Raw genomic sequence first — 14,150 nt, forward strand, 5'->3', positions numbered from 1 at the left:
AAACAAAGGAACAATCCTCCAAAGGCTTAAAAGCCTGCAGATTCCTTGAACAAAAATGAAATCTGGATATCTTTTAATTACATTGTTTTGTATTCCAGTGAGACAAAGGGACGAGAAGGTAAGAGAATGGCCTGAACACCCAGACAATCAATTCACATCAGAAAACAAAGGCAAAAGCTCTTCATTACATCCAGACAAAGGACTGTCTTCTATTTATATGCAGATGTAATATCTTTACTGTCACGGCTGTCAGACAATATTTAAATATGATAATGATGTTGAACTGGTGAGACAGGTTCTGTTCGGCTGTACTGGGCACTGTTCCATCCAGGTCCATAATCACACAGCTAATCATAATGGCCCTGGTAACACTTGTAACCTGGAGACCTGGTTACGGCCAGGAGGAGCAATGGCTTTTGCCCCTAACAACAGTTCTAGGATCAGATGAATTACCCTACACTCAACTTGAACCATTAGGAGGATGTCAAAATATCCGACCCTGTGGCAGTGGTAAGGAACAACTTCTACCTACTCTGTCCTCCTGTTTGAGTGGAGGCCTGGCTGTAGCCAGAGGCGACAGGAGGTGAGAGGCCTGCAATTGTACTCACAGAAAGGTCAGAGAGCCCTCCACCCCCAGTCTCTATATCCAACATCTGACCCATGTGATGTGGTGGGAGTTCAGACAGAGAGAGGATCCTCTTTCAGCCAGACGCCACACTAAAACCCACTCATATCCCATGCATGGGGGAAGTGCAGCCATTCCCAAGGCATTATGGGGCATAAATCAGACATCTGCCCTGTCCTCGCCCTCAGAACACAGCCAGCTCATTTTACAGGTACGCTCTCTGGTGGAGGATGGCTCATGGTACTGGTTGGAATGGATAGAACAGTATGAAGGACAAACACATTTCCAATTTAAACCCCAGTCTCCATTGGTCTCTCTGCAGTATTACACCCCCTCTACACTACCAGGGGAGTACAGAGCCTCAGCCTGAGTATTAGTTCTGCTACACATGGCCCCTCGCCTCTCTCTCTCCCTGGATAATTAGTTACTGATTGTAGAGCTGTGGAAAAGCTGCAAACATTGGCAAACACACAGAGGCTTCATAATAGGAAATGGACCAAGACACTATTAACCGAATCACATGCAAGTCTCAAGTCACAATGTCCATGTCTCAAGTGAGTCTCAAGTAGAATGGGTCGAGTCTCGAGTCAAGCCCAAGTCGTGCATTCTAAGAGGAAGTCAAGTTGACACGTTTTTTTTAAAAGTCAAGTTAAAAATGCATCTATACATGCAATGACTGCAAATCTTTGTCTATTTACTGAGGCTACCAGACAGCCCTTTTAATACATTTGTCTACAACACATGATGTAATTGTAAAATAGGGATCTTGTAGCAGTCGTCAGGGTGTGACATCAGCAGAATGCAAGGCAGGTTGACGAGCTCAGAGGGTAGATTTATTTTACAGGTCTCAACGATCCAATGGTGAAAGCCCATATCATACAAATACACAAGTAGAGTTACCAAATATACACAGTCCAAAGGAAATAGCTTCTGTATGAGGCATAAGCTGTCCTATCTGAACGGACATAGGTAGTGGGCAAGACAGTAAAGCCTCCCCTTGAGAAACCAAATCGAATCCATCTAACAGGAGCTCAAACAGGTACATATAAGCACTTGACCCCTCCCAGGACCATACAATTACCCAATTGGCAATTACAACCAATAAACTAGTTCTACAATGTAAAAAGCAATTTCCACATCAATTCTAACATTTGTACATTTGTTTTAATCAGACTTGATGATTATTAATTTCATCACCATTCATACATGAGAAAATAATGCATCTTATTCAACGTACTGTCTCCATAGCTTGGCGAGCAGGCCACGTAGCCTTTTCTATGCGCACTGGGGCACGCTCCTATTGCACACAACCAGAATGACAGAGACTTACAGTAGGACACACACGGAACTCGGACATAACCCGAGAAATATGAACAAAAGAATCCATACATTGAATTAAATAAACAGAACTTCTACCACAGGAGTCTTGCACAATAAACATTGCGCCCACTCAAGAGGGTAAGAAATGGTATGACAAATGAAAATGGATCGTATCAAACAAGTGTAGCAATAAACGGTACAGGACGGAATGATGAAACGCCAGCAAACACAGTAGGATTATATATGGAATACAGATTTAGCACATATGCATTTAAACGTGTGAAAGCAAGAAAACAAAGCACTCTCCGCTGGCGGGAGTATGGAGAGCTCAAGTGGAGAGACTATAGTGTGTCCTCGCCACAGTAATCATTTGTTTTAACAAATTACAAATGCAAGCTTGAAAAGTAAATTATCAATGTCAAGCAATTTTGACATAACCAGATGGCCAGTAGGCCTATACTAGTCGGTCTAATTGTTGCCCGATGCCCCATTCTTGGTGAGCTTGCAAAGTAAACAGTCAATATTCTTGATCACTAAACAATTTATTATGCCAATCCTCTTTCTACAATTTGCTGTTTGTGCTGCACCTGATGTTATAGCTATATAGCAAATCAGAAATATGTTCACTAGTGCACCCGACCTGTGTTGATTGACAGTTTGCTGGTCCAATCAGAGGGCCAAGTGTGCGTTTCACTAGACAATCTGTTGCACGTTGCGGTTACTGTCTCTTGCTGAGTGTTGCCACTGAGTGACAACACGTTACAGAACATGGCCAGATCATTTCAAGTCATCAGTCTCAAGTCAAAGTCGAGTCCCAAGTCCAAGTCATGTGACTCAAGTCCAGAAGTCTGGAAATGGGGTTGTTATTTGGTCACAGAGCATTAGAAGAACAAGGTCAGACACTTTGTGCTACATGGAGGTTCTCACCAACAGTAGTAAACTTTGGGATTTGAATGGGTTCTTAATCAAGGGTTTGAGAGAATGATCTATAAAGACCAGTGGGCAAGGAGATGCTTGCCTTGGAACAGTTATGCCTATGTTGACAGTGGCATTATGGTTCACCTACACTTCCAATTACCCATTCAGAAGGCAATTCAGCACCATTAAAAGTAATGAGCCTTCGTCCACACAACCTGGCTAGTAATAGTGATTTTCTGCCCTATGTAATCCAGATGGAAAAGGGCAGTTATTACAGAGATAATGTGAACCGTCAAACTGATTTAAAGATACTGTAGAGCTGATCAATCACTTCCTCCTCACTCGATGAGGTCACACAGTAAACTGGCTGTTACTGTTTTCATAGTGAATGGAATGCTGTCTTACAACTGTATGGTATGTTGTCATAGTAAATGGAATGCTGTCTTACAACTGTATGGTATGGTGTCACCCATGCAATTTCTCTACTTTGACAGACAATGACAGTTCACCAGTACAGTACCCTATCAGGGAACAGGGGGAAGAGGAGGATGAGCCATGGAAATTAGATATGGTTATGGATATGGCAAGAGAGAGAGGCAAGGGGACATTGTTGATGAGGGGTAAGGGGTGCTGGGTGAGCCTCTCTGATGGTGGTGGGATGGACAGACAGAACAGGGACAAAACCCACCATGGTGGAGCTGGTCACAGGCAGTGTGTCCAGGGGAGTGCTGGGCTGGCTGGGGGGGCACAGCGGTGGGTGACTCCACCCCTTCCAGCAGGACCAGGGCAGGACTGTGGTTGAGCTGACCGACAGGAGGGGGCCACGGCAGATCCTTGATTACTTTAATCTCTACTGCAGGCAGCCCAGGTCACCAGGACGGGAGCAAGAGGGAAGGAGTGGAAGAGAGGGAGGTAGAGCGAGAGGGAGAAGAGAGAAAACGCGAGAGAGATAAAGGGATAGAAGAGGCAGAGAAAGATCAAGAGAGAGATGAGGGGGAAAGGGGAAAACAGAAGAGAGCAGAGTAAGAGAAATGCTGGACAGTAACAGGTACAGGTCAGGTTAGTATACCACAGCATAGCCAATAGAACAGCAGGGAAAACCAGGAGAGAGCAAGACTGAAAAGGAAGGAGTATTAGTTTACCTGAGAGAGACAGACTCTGCTCTTTGACCTCTCCACTTTGCCTCTACATGTTTCTTTGACGTTTTACAAGGAGTCAACCAGTGGAATTTTCAACTGCAGGTCAGAGTCATTAATTACGCTCCAGGTTTAGCATGGAAAGTGGCTGAAGAGAGCTACTAATGAGGCTTTTAAAACACAGAATCAAAAGACCTGAGCATGACTTGGCTCGTGTCAATAGCCTCACGGACAACACAAGCTCTGGTATGGCTCATAACTGAGTTACAAACTCTGAAACTGCCTCCACAATAAGATAAAGGGCAACATACAAGATTCTCTACTGGTGCCTGACACAGTGGAATCCATTGTACTGTAATGGCGGGGGGCACCCCGCAGACCTAGCCCCTCAGTAATGTATCGCTCATGTCCAGATGGGGGTATTACCAGAGTAAATTGAGTGCTGGTGCGCCGGCCCATCTTTCACTGGGAATGGCCCACTTGTTTAATAGCACAGGAGGCTCGATAAATAAGGGGACGGGAAGGGGAGTGCATTTCCCTATCCACCAGGGAGCCGCTGGTCTGTTTGCTGCAGTGGCTAATAAAGTAACCGGGAAACAGGACTGGCTGTGCAGGAGGGAGTTCTACAGCTAGGAATGACATGTTGCCTGGCAAGTCTCATCCTTCTCTGGATAAACGAATAGAGTCCTGATGTTATGTTTCATCATTGAATTGCCCTCATAAAATAGTAGTAGAAGCAGTAAGATGTATTGTTGAAAGTAGAAAAAAAACACAGAATGCCTAGCTCAAATACATTCCAGTCTAACCATTGTCTCAAAAACAATGACATTCAACCCCTATTCCAATGAATTCTTTACTATCCTCATGCCAAGTAAGTCATTAATGTAGAATCACCCACCTCAGGTGGAGTGACTGCTATTTCCACTGCTGATGAAAAAAAACAAAAAAGCTGAGAGTTTACTTACTGTCTATTGTCTATTGCCAGGTTTTATAGGCTGCTAAACTAGCTTTTATTCTGTGAGTTGAACGGACACATTATGGAGTTGTCCTTGTTCTGGCCTGCAGGAAAAAGCTGGGGTGCAGAACATGTTAATGAGGAGGGGAGAAATCATCTCTGCAGATGAAGAGGGAAAACAGAATATTATTTTGGACAAGCAATTAAATACCTCAGCCTTAGTGCTGTTGTGGCAGCGTGAGAGTAATGTGGCTGCAGGACTGTTGATATGACAAGGGCTCACATGAGGATGGAGTCCTTACTATGAATGGTGTTCTCGGAATGAAGTTTCCTTACTTTAATGGTGTCCTCACCAAGGATGGTGTCCTTTCCTCACTATGACAGCCAATAGGAGAGAGAGTTATCCCTGGTTCTCAGACTAAGGCAAATAAGACCGAGGTATAGGGTTGGGACAAAGGTCAGAGCACTAGCAGCTAATATAATAACTTCCTGCCTTGGGATGCCTCACCGCTGAGCGATTAAAAGTCTAATTCTCATTTCAGGTTAGCCTGTAATTGTTTTGGGAGTAGCAGGCGTTGCAGTGTTACGCAGCCTTGCTCTGGGGATGAAAAGCCCACTCTTACAGGTCGGTCTCAGCTTAGTGCAACACAGTGCAATAGTGTAGGTGAGCGGTCACACAGCCACTTCTAAAAGAAAGGTAAACTGATTCAAGTGGCAGAAGTACAGTGGCGGTCTTCAAACCTCCAGGTGTCTGATTCTCCCTTACCCTATAACCGGTTTCAATTTGCTGTCAGCCCAAGGGGCCTTTTCTGAATACATTTAGACTTGGATGTTATGTTGCGGCACGGATGAGTGCATCTTAAGGCCTCGACGCGTTGCTCTGAGACACAGTGTGAAGTGACCTGCCTGGGACTGGGGAGCAATAAGGGCAAATTCTTCATCCTAATTCTTCAGGCTGAGGTGATGAGAGAGGCTGAAACACAGCAGAGAATGCACAAAGACATTTGCACTCAAACATCTCTGGAGCCTCTATCCACAGCCTATCCAAGTCACACATACGGCGCAGTACTGTGTGCCAGATGGAACGGTCTGTGTGTGTATGACTGGGCTGGCACAGACAGGCATCAGGTCCTTTAGTTGGCACTGCCTCACCAGTGACATGTCCCCACAGTGATCCATGTGTTTTGCTTTGGGAAGAGGTGAATCGTGAGTAGAAGGTTGCTCTCTTACTCAGTATGACATCCCGTGGGACTCCGTGACAGTGAAGGTGCCTTGAGCATTATGAGGAAGATAAAGAGCCCAGCTCACCCCATTCTAACAAAACCCCCTGGGGTTTACGCTGCTCTACACTGTCTCACAGAGTCTCTCTACAACTATACAGTCCATTCTACTAATTTTCAGGACCTTATCTCTCAGTCAGGATGAATGTTGATTTCTCCAGGGCATATTGGATAGAAGCAGCAGACCCACATGAAAAAAAATACTATAGTATTCACTGTAGTGTTTTTGCTGACAAATGTAGTATTCACTTTAGTTAACTGTAAATACTACAGTACACTATAGTATAAATGCTAGTTAACTATAGTATAAATACTGTAGTAAAATAACTGTAGTATATACTAAAGCAATTAATGTAGTGTTTTTGCAGATGCTTGAGGAAACCTACTGAGCAAATGTTCCATAACCTGTAGGAAGGTTGTATTGAGGTTTGAACGGATAGTTCAAGCTTCTGCTCTTTTCTGTCACATGTAGGGAACACAATATATGGTCTATACTTGGCATGTACGTCTCTCACTTATTGGTGGCACAAATTGGGATATGAGGGAGGGGAATGAGCAGGGTATATGCAAATTAAACACTGTAGTATATAGTAAATATCCTTGCACAAGCATTGGCGAGTCGTAATGGCTCATAGGAGCAGGAGCACGAGGCAGCTTGATGTACAAGTACACCTCCTGGACAGGACACTAGTCTATATCGCAGGGCCTTACTCCCAATCTATCTCCTTAATGCAGAGTGTCAAGCAGAGACTCATCGGGTACCATGTTTAAAGTCTTTGGTATCACTAGGCCAGGGATCAAACTCCCAACCTTCCAATCTCAGGGCGCACACTCGAACCACAAGGCTACTGAATTGCAGTATAGTTTTAAAAAACTGTAGTGTTTTGCAGACTGTAGTGTTTTTGGGAACATTACTATAGTATTGGCTACAGTGTTTTTTTGTTGCTGCAGAGAATGCTGTAGTACTACAGTTCACTACAAAATGCCATAGTAAGTATTACACATGATTGAGGGATACCACGGTGTATAGTATTCCATAGTATACTACAGTTTATTATAGAAAGCTATAGTAAGTACTGTAGTATATTTTAGCCTAGTAAACTAGTATTTTTTCATGTGGGTATGCACATGGGTTAAATTGTGCCGGGTCCTACTGGGCTGAGACCAGGCACCTATGATCCAAATGAGAGACAAGTGGAGCTGAGACCCGGTACATTCCGTTAGCCTATTTGAATTATCTAATGAAAAAGCTGTTGTCTACATTTAATTTTCTACAGCCAACAACACAAGTAGGCTAAGCAACAACAAACTCTGACAACCCCATAGTAGAATAGTTTACCTATTCAATTGTTCAGCCTGTTGCATTCTATGCGAGAAAATTATATTCCTCTCAAGGCGCATTCACGCCAGTCACTACAGCGTTCAAAATGAAGTCACGGGGGGAAACAAAAAACACCCTTTGAAAGCAGTTGATGGCCACTGTTAAAAGAGGAGCATCACTGAGCTTTCTAGTGTTAGTAGGCTACACTTGTTTCTCAAATCCAATAAATGAGTCAAATGCACCGTTTTAGGATCGGAGTTTTGAGCAGATGGATGGTTTATGTGCGTTAGCGAGCTGATGGATGGTTTATGTGCGTTAGCGAGCAGATGGATGGTTTATGTGCGTTAGCGAGCAGATGGATGGTTTATGTGCGTTAGCGAGCAGATGGATGGTTTATGTGCGTTAGCGAGCAGATGGATGGTTTATGTGCGTTAGCGAGCAGATGGATGGTTTATGTGCGTTAGCGAGCAGATTGATGGTTTATGTGCGTTAGAGAGCAGATTGATGGTTTATGTGCGTTAGCGAGCAGATTGATGGTTTATGTGCGTTAGCGAGCAGATGGATGGTTTATGTGCGTTAGCGAGCAGATGTATGGTTTATGTGCGTTAGCGAGCAGATGGATGGTTTATGTGCGTTAGCGAGCAGATGGATGGTTTATGTGCGTTAGCGAGCAGATGGATGGTTTATGTGCGTTAGCGAGCAGATGGATGGTTTATGTGCGTTAGCGAGCAGATGGATGGTTTATGTGCGTTAGCGAGCAGATGGATGGTTTATGTGCGTTAGCGAGCAGATTGATGGTTTATGTGCGTTAGAGAGCAGATTGATGGTTTATGTGCGTTAGCGAGCAGATTGATGGTTTATGTGCGTTAGCGAGCAGATGGATGGTTTATGTGCGTTAGCGAGCAGATGGATGGTTTATGTGCGTTAGCGAGCAGATGGATGGTTTATGTGCGTTAGAGAGCAGATTGATGGTTTATGTGCGTTAGCGAGCAGATTGATGGTTTATGTGCGTTAGCGAGCAGATGGATGGTTTATGTGCGTTAGCGAGCAGATGGATGGTTTATGTGCGTTAGCGAGCAGATGGATGGTTTATGTGCGTTAGCAAGCAGATGGATGGTTTATGTGCGTTAGCGAGCAGATGGATGGTTTATGTGCGTTAGCGAGCAGATGGATGGTTTATGTGCGTTAGCGAGCAGATGGATGGTTTATGTGCGTTAGCGAGCAGATGGATGGTTTATGTGCGTTAGCGAGCAGATGGATGGTTTATGTGCGTTAGCGAGCAGATGGATGGTTTATGTGCGTTAGCGAGCAGATGGATGGTTTATACGCGTTAGCGAGCACCAAATGGCATTGAATGCATAGGGAAGGGCGGGGCTAAATGTAACACGGGTCAGGTGTAATAGGTAGGTCGACATTATATTCACAGTACATCATCCTCGTTTGGCTGAGTGACAGTAGAATGTTTTTGGGGGGGGACATTCAAGTCATAATGTTGCTATAACTAGCAACAAGATAGCCTAATGTTTAGATGCAACATGCAACAGTTCATATAGGGAAATCAGTCAATTGAAAAAAAATCATTAGGCCCTAATCTATAGATTTCACAACACTGGGCAGGGGCACAGCCACATGTGGACCTGGAAGTGCATAGGCCCACCCACTGGGAAGCCAGGCCCAGCCAATCAGAATATATTTTTTTCCCCACAAAAGGGCTTTATTACAGACAGAAATACCTCCCTCCCACCTGTCAGGTGAATGGATTAACTTGACAAAAGGATAAAATGCTCACTAACAGGGACGTAAACAAATGTGCACAAAATCTGAGAGAAATATTGTTTTTGGTCGTATGGAACATTTATGGGATCTTTTATTTCAGTTCATGAAATCAGCACTTATATATATATATATATATATATATATATATATATATATATCATATCCCCCCACCCTCTGGACTAGGGACTAGGGACCATCCCCCAAATACCAATTTAACCACTAGGTATACCATACACACAGATCATCATGACTACTGTATGTACAGGACTTGTCGATATCTCTACATGACTGGTGTTTAAGAGGTATTTCACCAATACACCATCTGTCTATTACATAAGCTTTGCCCATGTCGGTACACAAAACATTCTGTTGACACAGAGAGGGAAAGAGCATTTTAGGAGGGAAGTTAACCTGTTGGGTGCAATCCCATTCTAAATCCACAAAGCTTCAAACATCCAATTGACTGAACATTGGCCAGAGCCAGGACTTGTTGGACTCTCAGAATATAACAGCGATGACAGGAACAGAAAGACACAATGACATAGCTTCCTGTGACATCATCCTGCCCTGACAGCTCTGTGGTGTGTGGATTTCTGGCAAGTCATGTGACATTCTGGTACTGTGTCACGTGGTGTGTTCGGTCTTGTGCCAGTATTGACGGGTGATAAAGAGAGTGAGAAACAGAGATGCAGAGAAAGAGAGAGAGAGCCCAAAGACATTCCATAAAGCTCTAGACAACTTTTTTTTAAATGTCTCTACAACATGTTTTTGTTTACCTTGTCCTTTTAATTAGGCAGCACTACTTCATCAGTGTAAACAGCGATACCACATAAATCACTGGCCCACTTGTGCCATTTCATTTAGTTCTGCTTCATTTGCCCTGCTAATTGCATATTCAAAATAAGTTGGTAGATTACAATATTTATGGCATTTATTAGGAGCTGGAGGAGAGCTCAGAAAAACAAAAATTGCTTTTGCAGATGCTCTCATATCACCATCACCAGAAGCTACTAGTTCACGGCTCATTGTGGAAGAAACCGCCAAATGCCACCTCATAGGAAATGCACGTTGTATCCATCGCATCACCATCCACCTCCCTCTATCCCAACACTTATCCGTTGTGAAGAAGAGAATCTGTTCCTATTAAATATGAAAGTGGAGGTGAGCGAGCGAGTGATGGAGGGGAGATGACAGCGTGCCCGTTCTGCCTAGACTCACAGCTGGCCATCCAGCGGGGCTCCCAGGGGAGAGCAGAGCTACGGTCAGGTTGGCAGAGCACCCGCTCTGTGCAGGGGGAGAGGAGGTGGGGGTTAGGGCTGGGTGGCCAACGTGTGTGAGTGAAAGATAACAGGCAGCGTGCTGCACATTCAAAGGCAGTGGAGCCATTTGAGGCTCATGAAAGAGGCCTGTCAGGGAGGTTATCAGCGGTGGTGCAGCGAGGGGAAGGCCAGACCGGGGGGGGGGGGGGGGTGAAGCACTGTGGAGTGACAGGCCATCACAGGGGACAGGTCTTTCACAGAGCGAGACAGAACCATGGGGCCAAGGCATGGATTAGGCTCACCAACAACTCTTCAAACACACTGCAGCAATTACTACTGGAACGAAACTGATTCACTGATTTACTTAAGAATAGAAGAGTTTTGCGCTTCAGATTTCTCTGGGTCATTAAGTCCTTGAAGAGTCATTAAAAACCCATAAAGCGGTGTGTTGCTGCTCAGGACCTGGCTTAGGGCTCTGACAGCATCTCCTGTTATCTCGCCTGCAGTAAGTGCACTGGGTTACGCTGGCTAGCAGCCAACTTAATGGTGTTTAACAGCCAGCAACAGGGCCTACAGATTAAGTACAGGCTCTCGAGACAGACACAATGAGGCACTACTCAGATTTCCAATGGCTGCCTGTTCAACATCTGGGTTTATTAGTGTGTGTGGTGTGCATATTAAACATGGATACACACACACACACACACACAAACACACACACACACAGTACATACACATGCAAGTGTGTATACCCGCACCCCCACAAGCCCTCGCCGCACAAAATCCCCCACCACACACCAACACCGATCACACAGAGGCTCTCTTCATATTGTCACATTTGAATGGATCTTCCTCACTCCTCAACCCTCCGTCTCATCCATCACAAAGTCCCCCTTCCCGAGGGGGAAGGAGGAAGGAGCAGCGAGGATGAGTGATTAACCGGACGGCATGTACACAACCTCCCAACACAAACAAGGGAGGGAATTTACATTCCATTGCATATCTGTCAAGAGATAACCCAACAGTGAATAAGAAGTGAGGACCTGTAAAACCAACAACATGTACTGTATGTGTGGATGCACTAGGCAGTGAGGCAGGGAGGCAGGCAGCCCCACGCGGTAGGGACAGCTAAGGAGAGGAGGTGGTTTACATACAGGCAGCATTACAGGTCTGTCCTTTAGAAAGCTCTAATGAAGAGAAACGGTGCTTTATTCAGATGACAGTGTTCAGCTAGAGACAGATAAAGGTATCTACTTTATGGGTCTGGTTTAATACGACGTACACACCCACTCTCCACTATTTGTGGGGGGTGCATTTTTCTTCATTAAACATTAATATTTCATGCTGACACTTTAATTCCGCATACAACCGTCTAAATATAAACAGCATCTATGGGGCATCTTCAAGCGGGCTGGAAACCACGAGGAAATCTGAAGTGAACAATATCATTATTCATCTATGCAAATGGGAGTTTAAAATGCAAACAATTTAACTTCACCAACAGAATATAAAACACATATCTGAAGCTAGGTGGAAACACACCCAATGGTCTGATGGTAACAGATGACAAGTCATTAAGGTGACAGCCAAAAGAAAGGGACTGTCCATTGTCCTGACCCTTGTCCTGGGTCGATGCCCTGTGGCTGAGCAACCTGTCCATCTGCAGTCGCCAGGGTCGCATAATGATGACACACTTATTACAGTGCTCTGACAATGATGAGCTCATCTTCAAACAGCCTGGATATTGAAGATAACGCGTAAGACCTCATGTCTACCAGAGCTGTCACCTTTAAGACCTAGGTCTATAGACAGTGTTAGAGCTGGGGGCCCTTTTATATAAAGTTCTGGAGCTTTTTGATGATCAAGACGTCTGGAACAGAGCCAGTTCGCAGCCAGGTCTTCACACGCTGAGAGAAAGAGAGAAGGGAGGCATTCTTCTTTCAGAAAGCTCTGTTTTATGACAGATTGTCAGAGGAGAAGTCTCTCTCTACCAAACACTGGGATATCATTATGTGCTGAATGGAACACAAAAAGGTTGAAGAACATGCAATAAATCAAAGCAACTCCAGTCTTCCTCTTTGAAGGATAACTTCAGCGCTCTTATCTCTGTTCTCGCACCGCAGAAATCACTTTGACATCCCGGGCAAATGAAATGAATTACCATCAAAAGGAAATAATGTAAGAGGAGTGTTTGTAAATAGCATCCTAAATAAACTCGTCTTAGTGCTGGATGAAAGACAAAATAACGAGGGGAAAGACATGAATGAAAGAAAGGAACATCCGTTTTTCCACAGCTGAAAGAGACCGCACACATTTACTGCAGTGTGAAACAGAGAAACGTAGACGAAGTAAACACGGACTGATAGAAACAGAGGGACAGAGACAGACCAGCCCGGGTGGTGTGTGTTAGTGGTACCTGTGAGGGATTTAGAGGTGTTGTCCATCCTTGTCTCTGGTTCTGATCCACTGCCACTTACAGAGCCCTTGTAGCTAATGCAGTCAGAACAGAGCAGAGCTGTTCAAAGAATACAAAAAGGTCAAGAAAAAAATATTTGGTATAGTATAGTTTCAAATCGAGGAAAGGTGTTGGTTTTTCCACCAATCTTTTTGTTTGGTTTGTCTTTGTCTTCCAAAGCCAGAGTTTGTCTTGGAACGGCCCTGTTCAGTTATGGCTGTGTTAGCTATGCTGGAGCTCTCTAAACCACAGTCAACATTCAGTAACATTGAGAGACATTGAGACAGACAGATGCACACATACACTTCAGGACCAAAAGCATGTGGACACCGGCATCACATTCCAAAATCATGGGCATAAATATGGAGTTGGTCCCTCCCTTTGCTGCTATAAGAGCCTCCACTCTTCTGGGAACGCTTTCCACTCGATGTTGGAACATTGCTGCTGGGACTTGCTTCCATTCAGCCACAAGAGCATTAAATGAGGTCGGGTACTGATGTTGGGCGATTAGACCTGGCTCGCAGTCGGCGTTCCAATTCAACCCAAAAGGAGTTTGATGGGGTTGAGGTCATGGTTCTGTGCAGGCCAGTCAAGTTCTTCCACACCGATCTCGACATACCATTTTTGTATGGACCTTGCTTTGTGCACGGAGGCATTGTCACGCTTTGTGCACGGAGGCATTGTCACGCTGAAACAGGAAAGGGCCTCCCCCAAAAGCACAGAATTGACTAGAATGTCATTGTGTGCTATAGTGTTCAGATTTCTCTCGACTGGAACCTTACAGTTGGCACTATGCATTCGGATAGGAAGCCTTATCGTAGCATTCTCCAAACCCAGATTCCTCCGTCGGACTGCCAGATGGTGAAGCGTGATTCATCACTCCAGAGAACGCATTTCCACTGCGCCGACTCTTGGCATTGCGCATGGTGATTTTAGGTGATCTTCAAGAAGGCCATTCTATTGCCAATGTTTGTCTATGGAAATTGCATGGCGGTGTGCTCGATTTTTACTGTCCACATACTTTTGTATATGTAGTGTATACTGTATATGAACGCATGAGAACACACAAACACAGTCATGCTCCCCTAACTACCATACACCATAG

At 44.6% G+C, this 14,150-nt stretch overlaps 1 protein-coding gene across 3 annotated transcripts in view; it reads right to left on the reverse strand.

Moving 5' to 3' along the window:
- The window catches only part of LOC115112187 (SH2 domain-containing adapter protein F-like), a 137,939-nt gene that overhangs the window by 20,183 nt on the left and 103,606 nt on the right, over positions 1-14,150 (reverse strand). For 2 of the 3 annotated variants that reach the window (XM_029639053.2, XM_065011911.1), the window contains one exon: positions 13,007-13,105. The exons of the other annotated variant lie outside the window; for it this stretch is intronic. In XM_029639053.2, coding sequence (XP_029494913.1) covers positions 13,007-13,105 — 99 coding nt within the window. The remainder of the gene's footprint in view (positions 1-13,006; positions 13,106-14,150) is intronic. 3 annotated transcript variants of the gene reach the window in all.

The sequence above is a fragment of the Oncorhynchus nerka genome, linkage group LG27, assembly GCF_034236695.1.
Source record: "Oncorhynchus nerka isolate Pitt River linkage group LG27, Oner_Uvic_2.0, whole genome shotgun sequence".
In the NCBI taxonomy this organism is placed as follows: Eukaryota; Metazoa; Chordata; class Actinopteri; order Salmoniformes; family Salmonidae; genus Oncorhynchus; species Oncorhynchus nerka.